Here is a 15,192-nt window from a genome sequence, read left to right as displayed (position 1 = left end):
TGGTAGGAGGGACGGTTTAATCTCTGTGTGCTAGGGGTTGTGAAGCTGACAGAAGTAAGTTTGGAGCTATTGACACAGCAATATCTTAAGACGTACTCAGGGCTCTCTGTATAATCTGCAGTAGTAGTGGTGGGGATATAAAATCTTACCTAGCCCAATCGATGAGAGATGGCAAGTGGGTTTTTCTGACCCATATAAATGATGCAAAGTTGCAGGTGCTTCCTTTGGGCATGAAGCCCTCCCCTCTGAGGACCCACTTTCCTTGGCTTCTAATGAGGCCAACCTAAAGCTTTTTTATTGTATTTTCGTTGTCTATGTTGAAACCTAAAGATTTGCTCTTTCAAAAACAAAACTTGAGGATTTTTAATAATACACTGGTACCTTGGTTTATGAACTTAATCCATTCCACAAGTCCGTTATAAAACCAAAGCGTTCTTAAACCAAGGCGTGCTTTCCCATAGCAGCGGGGGACTCAATTTACAAATGGAACACACTCAACAGGAAGCGAAACATGTTCTGCTTCCAAGGCAAAGTTCACAAACCAAAACACCTACTTCCAGGTTTGCAGCGTTCTTAATCCAAGTTGTTCATAAACTAAGCTGTTCTTAAACCAAGGTACCACTGTACCTGATTTTGTGCCTCATGGCATTTTATTATTATTATTATTTTGCCTAGTGCCCCATTCCAAACTGATGGAGCTTCACAGAGAAAGCTCCAAGGAGAAATGAAGTTTCTCCTGGAAGAAGTACCCGAAGAGGAAGGTGGATGAGGGCATCAGACATGGGTTTCTCAAGAAATGGGAAGGAAAAAGAGGATCCCAGAGTTGGCAGTTTAAAAAGTTTTTGTAGATTAGTCCTCAGAACAATCCAGAGGCAACCCATTCACATGTTGGCAAGTTCAATAAAAGCAAAACCCTTTCCCCATTTATGATCATCCAGAAAACCTTTCAGTCTTCAAAATGCTTAGCAGTTTATATGTATTTTCACTTCTGACTTGGCAAAAGTGATGTCACCATGTGGGAGGCCGAATGTTTCATGTGATTTGTATCACTCTGTGTCTGGATCATGCCAGGGCACCCTCATGGGTGATCAGGGTTCAAAACTTTAGCTGCCTAGTTCACTCATTTGACAAGTCAAAGGGCACCAACCTCACCTACAACCACCCCAATCAAAAGTGCATCTTCATCATCTTCATACTATCATGGAGATGAGCCATATGTCACGGATGCTTCAGGTGAACACCGAAAGCACAAAACCTGAAGCTCCCGCTGGGTAGGAAGAGGGCATACAGATGGCAGGAAAGATTCTGTACTTTTGCAGGAAATGTTGGAATGAATACAAAAGTTACTGGATCAGGTGTACTGCAACAGCTCCATACCTGTGCTTCCCTTATGGTGCGGTTAAATGATGCTGTAACCATACCAACCATTTTCCCGCTTGGCATCTTGTGGGATCTGCTAATCAGAAGGACCTTTCCCTCTTGTCCAGTAACTCCAGTTTAAGAAAAGGCCATCAGGTGGCACCTGGGAACTGTAGTTCGTTAAGGGTGCTGAGAGTTGTTAGGAGACACCCATTCCCCTCCCAGAGCCACAGTTCCCAGAGTCCTGGGAAGAGGGATGGACAGTTAAAAAAACCCTGTGGGAATACTTTTTTGGGGGTCCCTGCTCTCATTCACCCTCTGGTTCTTCATTGTTGAATCAAGTAATGATGGGTGGTCTTTTCAACAAGCCCTCAATCTGCATATGTTAAGAGAGGATATAGGTTTTAGGTCGGGAGTCATAAGTTAATGGAAATAACCCAATGCCCTGGGTGAACCTTCTTTTGTGGAAGGAAGGGCTTCAAGTCAATGGGGGCAGGGTTTGTGTGTACAATACATTCCCTTGTCCATAAAAAAGAAAGTGATAGAGGCAAATATTGAGATGCCCAGGGACTATTGCAGAAAGCAGCTGTCATAATGCAATTCTGCATTGTCAGTCAAAGCTGTTTTCAACAAATTGCACTACTTCACATCACTTCCTTAAATGTGTTATTTTCTCATGGCGAAACTTTCCAGAAGTTCTTTAGAACTACCGGAATAAGCAACGGCAGTCAGAATTTTACATATCAGGCCTGAATGTAAATATATCACTTGACGAAAATACATCACTAGGAAGAAACAAACCAGCTCATTTTATTTTATTTTATTTTTTACTCTTTTTTTTCTTCTTTTTTCTTTTTAGGAAAAAGAGCTAAGTGCTATTAACGGTCCACTATAGCTGCTGAAAAGGTGTATCTCATTTTATACATTTTACTATTGGATTTCTAAAAAAAAAAAAAAAAATTCAAGATTTTTCTTTTTTCAAAAAAAATCATGTAAACAAAAAACAACAACAAAAATCTACTTCTCGTGTGTAAAATATATCGTTATTTCTTCAAGGTCTTTTCTCTTCCTGGAGGGGTGAATGAGTGAAAGGTAGATCATCCTCTTCCGTAGAACCCCCTTGTGGGTAGACTACAAAACACACCTTCTGGCCCCAGTGCGTCAAGGACTCTGGAAAAGAGGAAGTTGTCAAGCAGTCAGTTTAATCGTAGCCAGAAAATCCACCAGACAGTGGCTCAATCTAGCTCAGTCACAGAGGTCCCACTTTTCCTGCAGAAGGTTTAGTGGCCACTGGCATCTCCACTTAAAAGCAGGGGTGGGGAGCCTGTCCCTTGGAATGTCCTGGGAATCCAGCTCCCAGCAGTCCTCCTGGATTAGGCCAACAGCCCATCTAGTCCAACATCCTGTTCTCAGAAGTGGCCAACCAGATGCCTGCGGGGAGCTAGCAAGCAGAATCCAGCACAAGAGCCCTCCCCACTCCTGTGGTTTCCAGCAACTGGTATTCAGAAGCATCCCTGCCTCCCGACTGCGGAGGCAGAGCAGAGCCATTGTGGCTAGTAGCCATCGATAGCTCTCTCCATGAATTTGTCTTATCCTTTTAAAGCCATCCACGTAGGTGGCCATCACTGTGTCCTGTGGCAGTGAGTTCCACAGTTTTAACACTCTGCTATGTAAAGAAGTCCTTTCTTTTATCTGCCCTGAATCTTCCAGCTTTTCAGCTTCATTGGATGTGTCCACAAGTTCTCATGTTATGAGAGAGAGGAAAACATTTTTCTTGCCACTTTCTCTACTCCACACATAACTTTTATAAGCTCCTATTGTGCTGCCTCTTACTTGCCTTTTCTCTAAACTAAAAAGTCCCATTCAGTATGGTCAGTAATCAAGAAGAAGAAGAAGAGTTTGGATTTGATATCCCGCTTTTCACTACCCGAAGGAGTCTCAAAGCGGCTAACATTCTCCTTTCCCTTCCTTCCCCACAACAAACACTCTGTGAGGTGAGTGGGGCTGAGAGACTTCAGAGAAGTGTGACTAGCCCAAGGTCACCCAGCAGCTGCATGTGGAGGAGTGGAGACACGAACCCGGTTCCCCAGATTACGAGTCTACCGCTCTTAACCACTACACCACACTGGCAAGAGATTATGGGCGCTATGATTTTCAGAGGCCCACAGGTGCCCATTCACCCCTGAGTTAGGAAGATCAGGTAGCAAGTGAGGTGAGAGACCTTGTGCCCAAACTCCCTTGCCAGTCAGTGGAAGAACAGAAGAAGCTACCTGATGTGTAGTCACACCCTTGATCCATCTAGCTCAGCACTGTCTACACTGACTGGCAGCAGTGGCTCTCCAGGGTTTCAGGTAGGAGTCTTCTCAGCCTTAGCCGAAGATGCTGCCATTCGGGATTACCGGTAAACCTGGGGCTTTGCTCTGCTCTGCCACTGAGCCACGACCCTTCCTGCCTCCCCACCACCCACAACAAGATGTGAGATGGGGCAGAAAAACTGAATGTTGCCTACTTCAAGAACGGAACTCAAGTTGGCCCTTGTGACCCAAATTCAAATCTCTGCACCCTCACTGCACACATTCGGAAACAGGCTGTTGAAATCTGTGACCACCTTGAACCCGGCGACATTTTCTCCGTACATCATTGACGTCCTTTATCCTGTCTCTATGGTGACCACAGCTTTTACTCCCCATAGAGGCACCCTCCCACAGGTTCCCCGCTTACCTGTTATCCTATTTACACACTTTGGTTTGTTTTTCCAGTATACTCCAATAAAAAACACTGGCACTCCAGTTAGTATGATAATCAGTCCAACTCCACAGACTAGTGGCTCAGAATATAAACTGAAGATCAAGAGAAAGGCCCAAAATGTCAGGTAAGTGATTGGAACCAGGAGATTAACCTGAGAGGGAAAAAAAGACGGCAAGTGTACAGAAGCCTGGCATTTCCTCCCGATTCCCTTTGCCCTGCACGCATCGAAGGTGTGATGATAGATTGAGAGGCAGTGTGGTGTAGCAGTTAGAGTGTTGGGCTAAGTTGCGGAGTCCTAGGTTCAAATCTCCCACTTGGCCATGAATCTCACTGGGGTGACCTTGGGCCAAGGGCCAGTCACTGCCTCACCACCAAACTAGACCACCCGTGATAGTTATGAGGAGAAAATTGAGGGCGCAAGGAGGACCTTTAGGCTGTCTTGAGCGCATCTGAGGAAAACTGGGGTCTAAATGTATTATTCCTGTTGGTGTTGTTGTTAACAACAGGAGAACAATTTTATTACAATTTTTCACCCACCTTTCACACTAGGGTCCCAGGGTAGGTTACAACAATTTAAACACAAATATCAAAAACAATTTAAAACAACTTAAATAGGTAATACTAATAATAAGTAACATGTAATAATGATGTTGGGAAAGATGGAGGGCACAAGGAGAAGGGGACGACAGAGGATGAGATGGTTGGACAGTGTTCTTGAAGCGACTGGCATGAGTTTGGCCAAACTGCGGGAGGCAGTGAAAGATAGGGGTGCCTGGCGTGCTCTGGTCCATGGGGTCACGAAGAGTCGGACACAACTGAACAACAAATAATGATGTTTGTAATAATAATCATCAGTAATAATAGTTATTGAGGAGGCCCAGTTTCAAATCCTCTCTCAGACATGACGCTCACTCAGTCATTCCTGTTCTTTCATTTAAAAAATTAATAAATCTGTTGTCTTTTTTGCAGCTTTTAGTAAAGTATTTAAGGGTTTTGATAGTGGGTTGCTTTCAAACTTGGACTGAGGGCCACCTTCGGAGTTATAAAAATGAAAGGAAGGGTAAAAAAATATGTTAAATGCACAATACATATTCACAAATTAACTGAAGAGAAACCTGGGAACTACCTAACCATTTCCCAGAAATACACACCTGTGTGTTGCCATCCTGCTAGTTTGCTATGATGGGACTGAGTTTCTTTGTTGTGTCTTAACACAATAAAAGGTGAACTGAATGGGGTGCAGATTCTCCTTTTCCCGGAATGCTGAACAAAGCATTGGAGAAACCTGCAGAACTGGTTTTGTGCCAGGACTGCAAAAATTAAAAGCGTGTCCTTTACAGGAATCGACCAACGCACCTACATGTATAGGTGCCACCTCCCACTGTCACAAAAGCTACTATAGCTCATGGGATACTCCTACTGTTCTCATAGGAGATGCCCCTCATCATCACGGTACCCTCCCCTTGTCCCCATTCTTGCCTTTGCTGCGCCAGTATTTGGAGGAATCTGGAAGAAGATGGAAGCTGCAGAGGCAGAGAACTAACCCCTTCTCCTGCCCAATTCTCCCTGTGGTGAAGGAAGGGCCTCTCTGGGCAACCTGTTTCCTGATCAACCACCCAGATCTGCTGGTACAAAGCTTATGCGGAGGTCAAACCGTGTCCAACCTTTCTTGGGCATCCATTTTCATTTGTTCGTGGGGGCAGATATAAGATGGTGCACATTCGGCCTGGGCTGTCTGCGGGTTATTTGTATGCCTCCCTGTCAATCATTCGTGCAGCCCAATCTTCCCAGGGTGTTTCTCCATTACTTTCCTGGCTGCAAACAGTATGTTTTTTTTTCTTTTTTTAGGTGGATTTTCTGCTCTAGGGCGGCAGGACCCCTTAACCAGTGGTAGCTGGTGCCCCTTGTAGAAGGGCAGAGGGAAGGGGAGAGGCCCTAACCTAGTTTTGTCCTCCTCCTCCTCCTCCCTCCTGGGTTCTACAATGTGATAGTCTCCTAATGTATATTATATTTTCTAAGCTAAAAGTCTGCCTTCTGGGATCCGATTGTGAACAGATGATACTTGTAAGTAAACTTACTTTTATAGAAGACTGTGTCGTGTCTTATTTTAGGAGGGATTAAAGGGGAAAATACCAGGACAATATTATTATAGAGACTCTAGCGAACCTGAGCAAGCTATCCACTGTGTGTGTTTAAAAGGGGAATGAAAACTCTGCTAAGTTCTGGGACTTGTTAACACAAGTTGGAATAGGATATAATAAACAATATATCCTCTCCTGCATCCCTAAACATTCCCACATACAAGAACAACAGGAGAGGAGGAGGAGGAGGTGAAAGAGGAAACTGGCAGGCAGTGATGCCGCCTCCTGGAACGGCAGCAGGTGGGCTTGGAAGAAGCAAGGCTGAGGTTGGACTGGGCAGTGCCCCACTTGCCATCATGGACCAAACTCCACTGCCTTTGAGCCGCTGTGATGCTGCAAACCAAAACTTCCTGTCTTTGAGCAGTGACAATGGAGATCACCCCCTGAGCTGGTGGCAGATGAGGGGACCATTCTGCATGGTTGTGGCTGCTGACAGGGCATTTATGCCCTCAGCAGAGGCTGGCCTGCAAGGTAAGCCTCCCCTTTCGCCCCTTCTTCAGGTGCATCGTGGGAAGTGAGCATCATCCGCAAGCCTGCCAAACCCCTAAAGAAGCAAGAGAGGGTGCATTCGGAAAGCCCAAATATTTTTCACCTTGATGGGTCTGAAGATTTTGGGCTTCTTCCAACGCAGCACAATCAAACCGATTATTGTCACTCCGTAGCAGAGGTAGTTAATAAAGGACACATAATTGATCAATGTGTAGGTGTCCCCAACAAGCATGATGACCACCGTGGCCAGACACTGGAGAAAGAAGAAGAATAAATGGAAATGGAAACATTACTGGAAGAAAAGCAAGGAAACCTTCTCATTTCTATGTTTTATTTATTGTGACTCCCTGGACAGGGCAGCATACTTTCCCCATCAGCCCTGAGTCTCTTCTACATGGTGTACACACTGCATATTAAAAGCATTCCTGAAAAGTGTGCAGCCCCAGGAATTTTGGGTATTGTAGTTGGCTCGAGCTATTATTCCCAGCACTTTTAACAAACTATGGTTCCCAGGAATTTTTGGGGGTGGGGCATGTGCTTTAAATGTGCACTCAGCAATTCCCTCGGAAGTTCGACAAGCTTTCTTTTTGGCACTAAGTGAAGGCCTCAGGGCAGAATGGGATATAAATTCAATAAAGAATAATGGTTCTAAGGAGCATTTTTTTTTTTATTTAGTTTAGATTTATTGCTTTTATTAAGTTTTTTATGCTGGGATTTTTCTGCCATGTTGTGTTGTGATTTCATTGTAAGACTCATGCCTTCCGATCTGGAGAGCTACACATACATAAAACTTTAGACCTCAACAGGGTCTGGCTCGGTTTAACGCAACTTCCTATTGTGGGATGTAATCCACTGGGAGCAATCAAGTACAACTGAAATATACTCGGAGTCAAGTGTGAATTTCATGCTCTTTATTCAGCTCATAGTAGTGAGGAATGCAGTTCCCCCAGAACGTTTGCTTTATATACACTATTTACAAAATGGGCCCCACGTGATTGGCTAATTCCGGGATACTCCTGTATGCCAATCGCAGTGCGGATTCACTTCCACCTGGAGCTGGATTGGGTGGCTCCTGCGGACCAATCAGACTGCTGCAATCTCAATCCTATTGTTCTGGGACCAATCAGACTGCTGCAATCTCAATCCTATTGTTCTGGGACCACCAGTCAGACTGCTGCAATCTCAATCCTATTGTTCTAGGACCAATCAGACTGCTGCATTTTGGATCCTAGTCAACTCAGTACATAACGACAACATTCCTTGTTTTGCTAGAATGGACATGCAAGGGAATGTTTGGTCCAGCCAGTCAAAACTTCCTGTTCCTCCTGGCCTGGAGCATCCTTCCTTGCATGTGACTAGTAGGTGGGCGTGACCTTTCCAGACCTGGTAAAAGGCCAAGTCACACTGCCACCTTTCTCTCTTCTGCTTCCCTTTTCGTCCTGCAGACTTCCTGGACTGCTAGCCTGCAGTCACTAGGTCAACTCCCATATGGGGTAAACCTATTTGTACATGTTTGTAACTTTAAGCTTAAAGCCTGCCTTCAGGGATCACACTGTGCTCTGCCTGATCGTGAGTACAACTACTTTTTGTTACTTATGAATAAGACTGTGGTGTCTTTATTCTTTTAGGAGGGATTCAAGGGGTCTTTATCAGGAATAATAGATCTCAATCTGGACAAGCCAGATTGAAATGCTTATTGTCTTAAGAAACTCACACGAGTTTGCAAACAGCTTCTTGCTGCGTAATAAGGGGGAATGCACTCTGCTGTATAAATAAGCTTGCTAGCGCAAGTTAGGAAGGATAATATTAATTAATATATCCTCTCCTGTTACCCACAACATTCCCACAACTATGTTCCCCTTTTAAGCAGGTCCTGGCTTGGTGGCTCTCTCAGAGACATAGCTAGGAGGGCGTGGGGCACTGGGCGCCACACCACAGGGGACGGCACTCACTACGGGGCCTGCAGAGTGAAGTTCCAATGTAGCTGAAATAGTCAACGGACTGTCGTTGGTGTACAGTGTTTCCGGATATAACCCACTGTTTTGTAAGAACTTCTTCAGCACAGCAATGGAAAGTAGACGTATTTCATAAACTGTGAAAAATTAATCAGCTACATTGGAACTTCATATAACAAAGCTTTTCAGCTTCTTTCCTGTTGGATGACTTCCTGCCATTTGTTTCCATTTATAATCACCAGTGACTTTCAGAGACCTTATAGATTTCTGTTTAATTGTTTATGTCGATGAGAATTACGTTATATATGCTTAGTTTCATGTCCTGTTTTTGATATCATATAAGGGGTCAAAGGGAGGCAGCTCTCCATCCTCCTTTCAGGCAAGCAAGAGGCATGACTGCTGCCAAGGGTGACTTCCCACCAGGTAAAAGCATGTAAGTAAGGCAAGAGGTGTGACCAGGGGAGAGACAGCGTTAGGCAAGGCCATAGCCTAGTGAGAGGCCTGGAGGGCTGCATTCAGCCCTCAGCCAGAGGTTCCTGAACCCTTCTTAAGAAGCTTGCTATGAAACAGACACACACACCTCTTAACATGCACTCCCCCCCCCCCCCCGCTTATCACTGGGATGCTCTCAGAGGTATCTGTAAGCCACAAAAGCTGGTATCGGAGGAATAGCGAAGCGTCTTGGCATTTTATGCTTGTAACCCCCCGAGAAGCCTATTTGGGCACAGAGACGTATGTAAAGGAGAAATACCCACACAGACAAGAAGGGCTGGGATCGGGGTGCAGTGTTGGACGTGGATCATGGACAACAAGCTGGGCAAATGTCCTTCTCGGGCTCCGGAGAAACACAGTCTAGAAGGAAGAGTAAAACTGGTTAGTGGGATCAAGGAGATCATCAACTGCACGGAGAGAGGAGCGTCTGTTCTTCATTTTCTTCTGGCTACTGAAAGGCTTGAAATCAAACAGTGATGGCTCAACAAGGGGAATAATAATAATAATAATAATAATAATAATAATAATAATAAGAAGAAGAAGAAGAAGAAGAAGAAGAAGAAGAAGAAGAAGAAGAAGTTACTTAAGGCTGCCAAACTGACCTCAAAGGGACTAATTTCTGTTTCTCGTAGTAAGTAGAGAAAAAGACGGTAAGAAAACAGAAATATAAACTACCCTGAGACCTGCTGGTATAGGGTGGTATATAACTTCAATCAATCAATCAATCAATCAATCAATCAATGTTCCATCTGTTGATGCATTTGGGGGATTTGCATGTAAACATGCAGCACACCCAGATGACCTGTTTATTGACCATTGATCCTGATTTCCCTGCACAAAGTTTGTGGGGAGGTGAGGCCATGTTGGCCATTCGTTGAGGATTCATCCTGATCGGTTTTTGCAGGAGGTTTAACAATAACTGTGTCAGGGCAGTGTTACATGAGCTAGTTCCCAGGAGGGTTTAACCATCAATCCCTCTTCCCAGGGCACTCTTGAGAACTGTAGTTCCCTGAGGGAAATGGGGGTCGGGGTCCTAACAACTCAGCACCCACAACAAATGACACTGCCCGAGATTCTATGGCAGGAGCCATGTCTGTTGAAAGTGGCCAGATCCTGCTTTCAACATGTGGTGCAGATTGGGCCTTGGTATAAGGCAGCTTTCTATGTTCTTATGTTCCTGTTGGGGTTTTTTTTTTTTTTTTGAACATAATGGAGTGGTTTAGAGCAAACTGCAAATTCTACACCTAATTTTTACCTCACAGACCTAACCCCATATACACCACCGTGAGTGATATGGAGGAAGGGCAGGACACAAATAAGATGAGTGAATAAATCTGTCAAAAGTGACCCACAACAACTAGCCAAGAAAGCAAAAGGTTTTCCCCTCACCCATTCCGGAAAAAGAAACAAAATCGTACTTCGTCTAACCTTGATGAGGTAAAAAGGTATCCGTTTATTCCTCCAAATGTAGACAGAGCCACAGAGACGGGCATAACCCACGAAAAATAGCCCAGTAACTTTTCACCAAATGTCTAAAGCAACAAAAGGCAGAGAAACTGAAACATAATGCCACACAGCACAGAGCAGGAATAATCGTAATTTAAAAAAGGAAAAAAAAAAGGGAGGGGAAGGAAAGGAAAGGAAAGGTCCAGGGGCGCTTTTACTTACTACCGCCACAGCGTTGGAAGACAAGAGCTCTTGGGGTGACATGGCAGTGAAGTAGGCGATATTGGTGAAGGTGTAGACAAAGGTCACCAATGGGATGGAGATGAAGATGGCACGAGGTAGATTCCTGGCATTCGAGAGAGGAGGAGGGGGCAACAAAAAGCATTAACAGGCACACATAATGCGGAGAGCGCAGATCAGCGGGATGAGGTCAGCAGGGCAAAATCCAACCTAAAACCTGTAGGAAAAGCTTTCTGACGGTGAGAGCTGTTCAACAGTGGAATGGACTCCCTCAGAAGGTGGTGGAGTTTCTCCGTTGTTGGAGCTTTTCGTGCAGAGGCTGGGTGGGTGGCCATTTGTTGGGGATTATTTGAGCTGTGGTTCCTGCCTTGCAGAGGGTTGGACTAGTCACTAAAGGATCCCAACAGGCCCCTTCCAACTGTACAATTTTGGGATTCTGCGAGTGGATCAAGGCTGAGTACACATGGCATTTTATTCTACCATCAGTGGGGACTGAGTACTTGGCGGTTTTCCCCCCTACACAGTCCGCACAGGATCTAGGTCGATTGTGTATTTTTGGCGCCATGGAAAGTGCTCGCTGATAAACTGTGTTTCGTTCCAAAAACAAAAGCTCACTGCAGATTGATTCTGCATTACCTGCATTTCCATCTACACCTTCCCAATAATGTTGTGGGTGGACATATACCAAGATTGCAATCCCCACTTCTGTCTTTACTCGCCTGGAGAAGCAAAGGGTGTTGGGTAACCTAGTCAAGGGGTTTGTTTTGCAAATGTGTGTCAAGCAGCCATGCCCACCCTTGTGGGTGGAAGGATCTGGAATCTGGAACTGAAAGCAGCACAAACCGTTCCAGATTTAGAAGAACTACATTGTTGTGCTGCAAACAGGCTAGTGTGCCCACAGCCTCATTCATTCTTTATGACTTCGCTCGGAATCTCATTCTAGCGCTGCTATGAAACTGAGCCAGGGGCTTTTGCTAGTCGCAGGCAGGCTATGGCTTTAAAAAAGAGAGGGGAGGGGAAGAAATGGCCCCTCAAAAAACGCAGCACAACCAAAAAGCAGGGCACACGAATATTATAAACATGCAAATGGTACATCAATGCAAAAGATGGGAACAGAAAATATTCTCATCATGCAAGGATGCCAGCTGACACCAAAGGAAGCCATGAACACTCCCAAGGCAGGATACACCCCAGATCCAGCCCTTGGATAAATTGGGCCCTGGGTGAGGGCCGCTGGGGTGAAGTTTGCAGTATCACCAAGTTGTGTGGCTTCTGCAGGATTTCAAAACCTTGCAGAGTTAGCGCAGTGGCAGAGCATCTGCTTTGCATGCAGAATGTCCCGGGTTCCATCCCCAATGGCATCTGTCCAGGGAGGGCTAGGAGAGACCCCTGCCTGAAACCCCGGACAGTCTTTGCTGCCAGTCAGTGTAGACAACACTGAGCTAGATGGAGCAATGGACTGACTCAGTGTAAGGCAGCTCCTGATATTCCTAGAGGTGCCTATGGAAAGGACCCAGAGCAGACCCACTGATATTAAAAGACCTAAGTTAGTCACGCTCATTAATTTCAGTGGGTCTCTCTCTCTCTCTCTCTTTTCAGACATGTGCAGAAGGGCAGGTGCTAGGAGACAACGCAGCTGGTTTCCCTGCTAATCCCAGGTCAGACAGGAAGCGAAATACTTGCCTGCGAGGATCAACTAATTCCTCCGTCACATAATTTAGGAAGTTCCACCCACTGAAGGCAAAGGAGCCCTGAAGAAAGGCTAGCGCCAAATGCCCCACTGTAGGGGTCATCCAGAAATTGAAGGCATTGCTTGGCAAGAGTTCTTCATAGTTTCCTACAAGCAGAGCGTAATGCAAAAGTTAATTCAGACATGCACCTCAGCACCCCCTGATGCAGTCAGTATGTTAGAAGAGCAGGGGGACATGTCCCAGGAAGAAGCAGAGTCCTCCTCCGGACAGGGCCAGCCTCAGCTTCTTTGCTGTCCGAGATGAAAAGGCAAGGTTGCCCCCTTGCTTAGTCAGCCTGTCAGCCTCCCCTCACTCCAATGACCTACTGCACAGGCTGGAAACACTTTGCATTCTTAATTTCTGCATGCCAGTATAGAAAGCCAGAAAATCTGCTCAAAGAAACAGGGAAGGGCAATCTTGCAGTATAGCTGCATGACACATTTATAAATAAGGTTTAGTTATCCAGGCTTCCCATTAGGCAGAGAGAGCAGCATTGTGGGGCTCAGTCAGAGGCCTGAATCCCTCTAAAAAAAAAACCCCACTCCTCAGGGCTACCTGGAGAAGGGGGGGGGGTGGATGGGACACCAGTTTACTTCTCTGGTACAGTTCCAAGCAGGGGGACAATACTTTAACAAGTTGAACCCCGTGCTCATCATCTGAAGCCTGTTTCCATAGGCCTCCTCTGAGGGAGGTGTGGAGGGTGGCAACATGAGAAAGGGCCTTCTCTGTGGTGGCTCCCCATTTACGGAACACTCCGTCCAGGGAGGCAGGCCACGCGCCATCCTTATCTCTTTTTAGGTGCCAGGCAAAATACATTCTTTTTCACCCCGGCCTTCAGACCTTAAGATTCAGCTTATTTTTCATTGGGATGGGGTGGAGTTGTTTTAATATTGGTTTTTGCAGGTTGCTTTGAGTTCGCCATTCTGGAAAAAGTGAAATAGGAGCAACCACAACAACAACCCCCTGCCCTGTCAGAGTGAGTGGGCAGCTCCGTTTGCTAAGAAGGGCTTGATTCCGCTCGATGACATTCTCTCGGTGTCATCCTGACATTCAGGGTTCCTGCATTAAATACCTTTGAAGATCTGTATGAAGCCCACGACAATGATCAGGCCCAAGGCGAGGAGTTTCCCTGCAGTGAAGATGTCCTGGATGTGGGTGGCCCATCGGACGCTGGAGCCATTCACCCACGTCAAGAATGCTGGAGAGCAGGAAACACAATTCCGTCCAGAGAGAGGTTTGTGCCAAGCGTGTCAAAGATCAAACCCTTTTATTTGAGCTTCTTATTTTTGAAAGCAGACAGAAAACACCTAGACATCTAAAATGGGCTATACAGTGGAAACTCGGTTTTCAAACATAATCCGTTCCGGAAGACCGTTTGGCTTCCGAAAATCATTCAAAAATGGAAGCATTCACTTCCAGGTTGTCGGCGTTCAGGTTCCGAATTATGCAGCTCCCGAAGAGTTCAACAACTGAGGTTTCACTGTATCACCAACACCAACTCCATTTTATTTGTTTGTTTTCAAGAAAGAGAAGGGTTGGGAAAACCAGAGGCTGAGGCTGAGTATCCAAAAGGCAGCCTGGGCTTCATTGAATGAGTATTGTGTTTATGTACCCAACTCATTCCTATCATCATCATCATCATCATCATCATCATCATCATCATCATCATCCCACCTTTTCCCCAGACTGGGACTCAAGGTGGCTTACAGATCAAACTACAAAAGCACAGATGGAATAGAAAAATGCTAAAAAAAAAAATTTTTTTTAAAAAAATGCTAATCATTGAAAAGTAATTAAACACCAATAAAACTAAAACAGCACCAGCCCTTTCTTGGTTGAGGGTCTCTCTGCTGGAGAGCGGCCCTCTCGGCAAATGCCGCTGGAAGCCCAAAGAAAAGGTTGCTGATAAATACTCACATAAACACACCATGGAAAGGACTCTGGAGGCATTATAGGGAGGGATGCAGTTGGGAAACACTGGCTGGAGGACATAGTTTGAAAAAGTCAGGGCGATCACAGCCAGGCTGGTGGGGTACATGATGAGGACTGCGCTCCATAGGAGGAGAAACCTGAAGCCAAGAGAAAAGGAAAGAAAAGGAGAATCTCCAGTTAAATGAGATGGTGCAAAGAGCCACATTGGGCGACCGGGTCATCCTGGCTGGCTTGCAGCAGCTTCCCTGGAGGTCAGGAATGATGCAGCCATCGCCTGGAGTTTCTCTCCACTTCTCATTTTTGCAGACTTAAATTCAGTCCTCCACATTTCCACATCAGTTTGCTGATCCATTTTCTTTATTCAAAAATTTACGAGCCTTTTAGCGTAAATATCTCCTAGTAGACACATTTTTGAGTGCAGTTTTGCCACATGCATGCCACATTAGAAACAAATTTCCCTAATATAAAGCATTGGGTATGAATCAATGCACTCCCATGAACATACCCCCCCCCCAAAAAAAAATACCTGCATTAATGTGTGCTTTGTTGGGCAACATTCAGGGAAGTGCAAATTTTGAAGAGCAGCTGTCTTTCAGTTCATGGACTGGCTCAAGAAGAATCTGGTGCGAATCAGGTGCTTGCTCATTAAATTACAAATCA

At 45.4% G+C, this 15,192-nt stretch overlaps 1 protein-coding gene across 6 annotated transcripts in view; it reads right to left on the bottom strand.

The window, feature by feature from the left end:
• Positions 1-2,345: 2,345 nt before the first annotated feature.
• Positions 2,346-15,192, bottom strand: part of SLC7A10 (solute carrier family 7 member 10) — a 42,954-nt gene continuing 30,107 nt past the window's right edge. The window contains exons 3-11 of one of the 6 annotated variants that reach the window (XM_033156620.1): positions 14,518-14,669; positions 13,673-13,798; positions 12,554-12,707; positions 10,853-10,976; positions 10,613-10,716; positions 9,448-9,544; positions 6,841-6,990; positions 4,081-4,258; positions 2,346-2,529 (exon numbers count right to left, since the gene is read on the bottom strand). In XM_033156620.1, the coding sequence (XP_033012511.1) occupies positions 2,411-2,529; positions 4,081-4,258; positions 6,841-6,990; positions 9,448-9,544; positions 10,613-10,716; positions 10,853-10,976; positions 12,554-12,707; positions 13,673-13,798; positions 14,518-14,669 (1,204 nt within the window). In that variant the 3' untranslated portion in view covers positions 2,346-2,410. Of the gene's footprint in view, positions 2,530-4,080; positions 4,259-6,840; positions 6,991-9,447; positions 9,545-10,602; positions 10,717-10,852; positions 10,977-12,553; positions 12,708-13,672; positions 13,799-14,517; positions 14,670-15,192 lie in introns of those variants that run through there. The other 5 variants (XM_033156624.1, XM_033156623.1, XR_004427127.1 and 2 more) reach the window with 5 other exon arrangements.

This window comes from Lacerta agilis, chromosome 8, assembly GCF_009819535.1.
Source record: "Lacerta agilis isolate rLacAgi1 chromosome 8, rLacAgi1.pri, whole genome shotgun sequence".
NCBI lineage: Eukaryota > Metazoa > Chordata > Lepidosauria > Squamata > Lacertidae > Lacerta > Lacerta agilis.
Note: the sequence above shows the minus strand (reverse complement) of the source record. Positions and strands in the feature narration are given on the sequence as shown.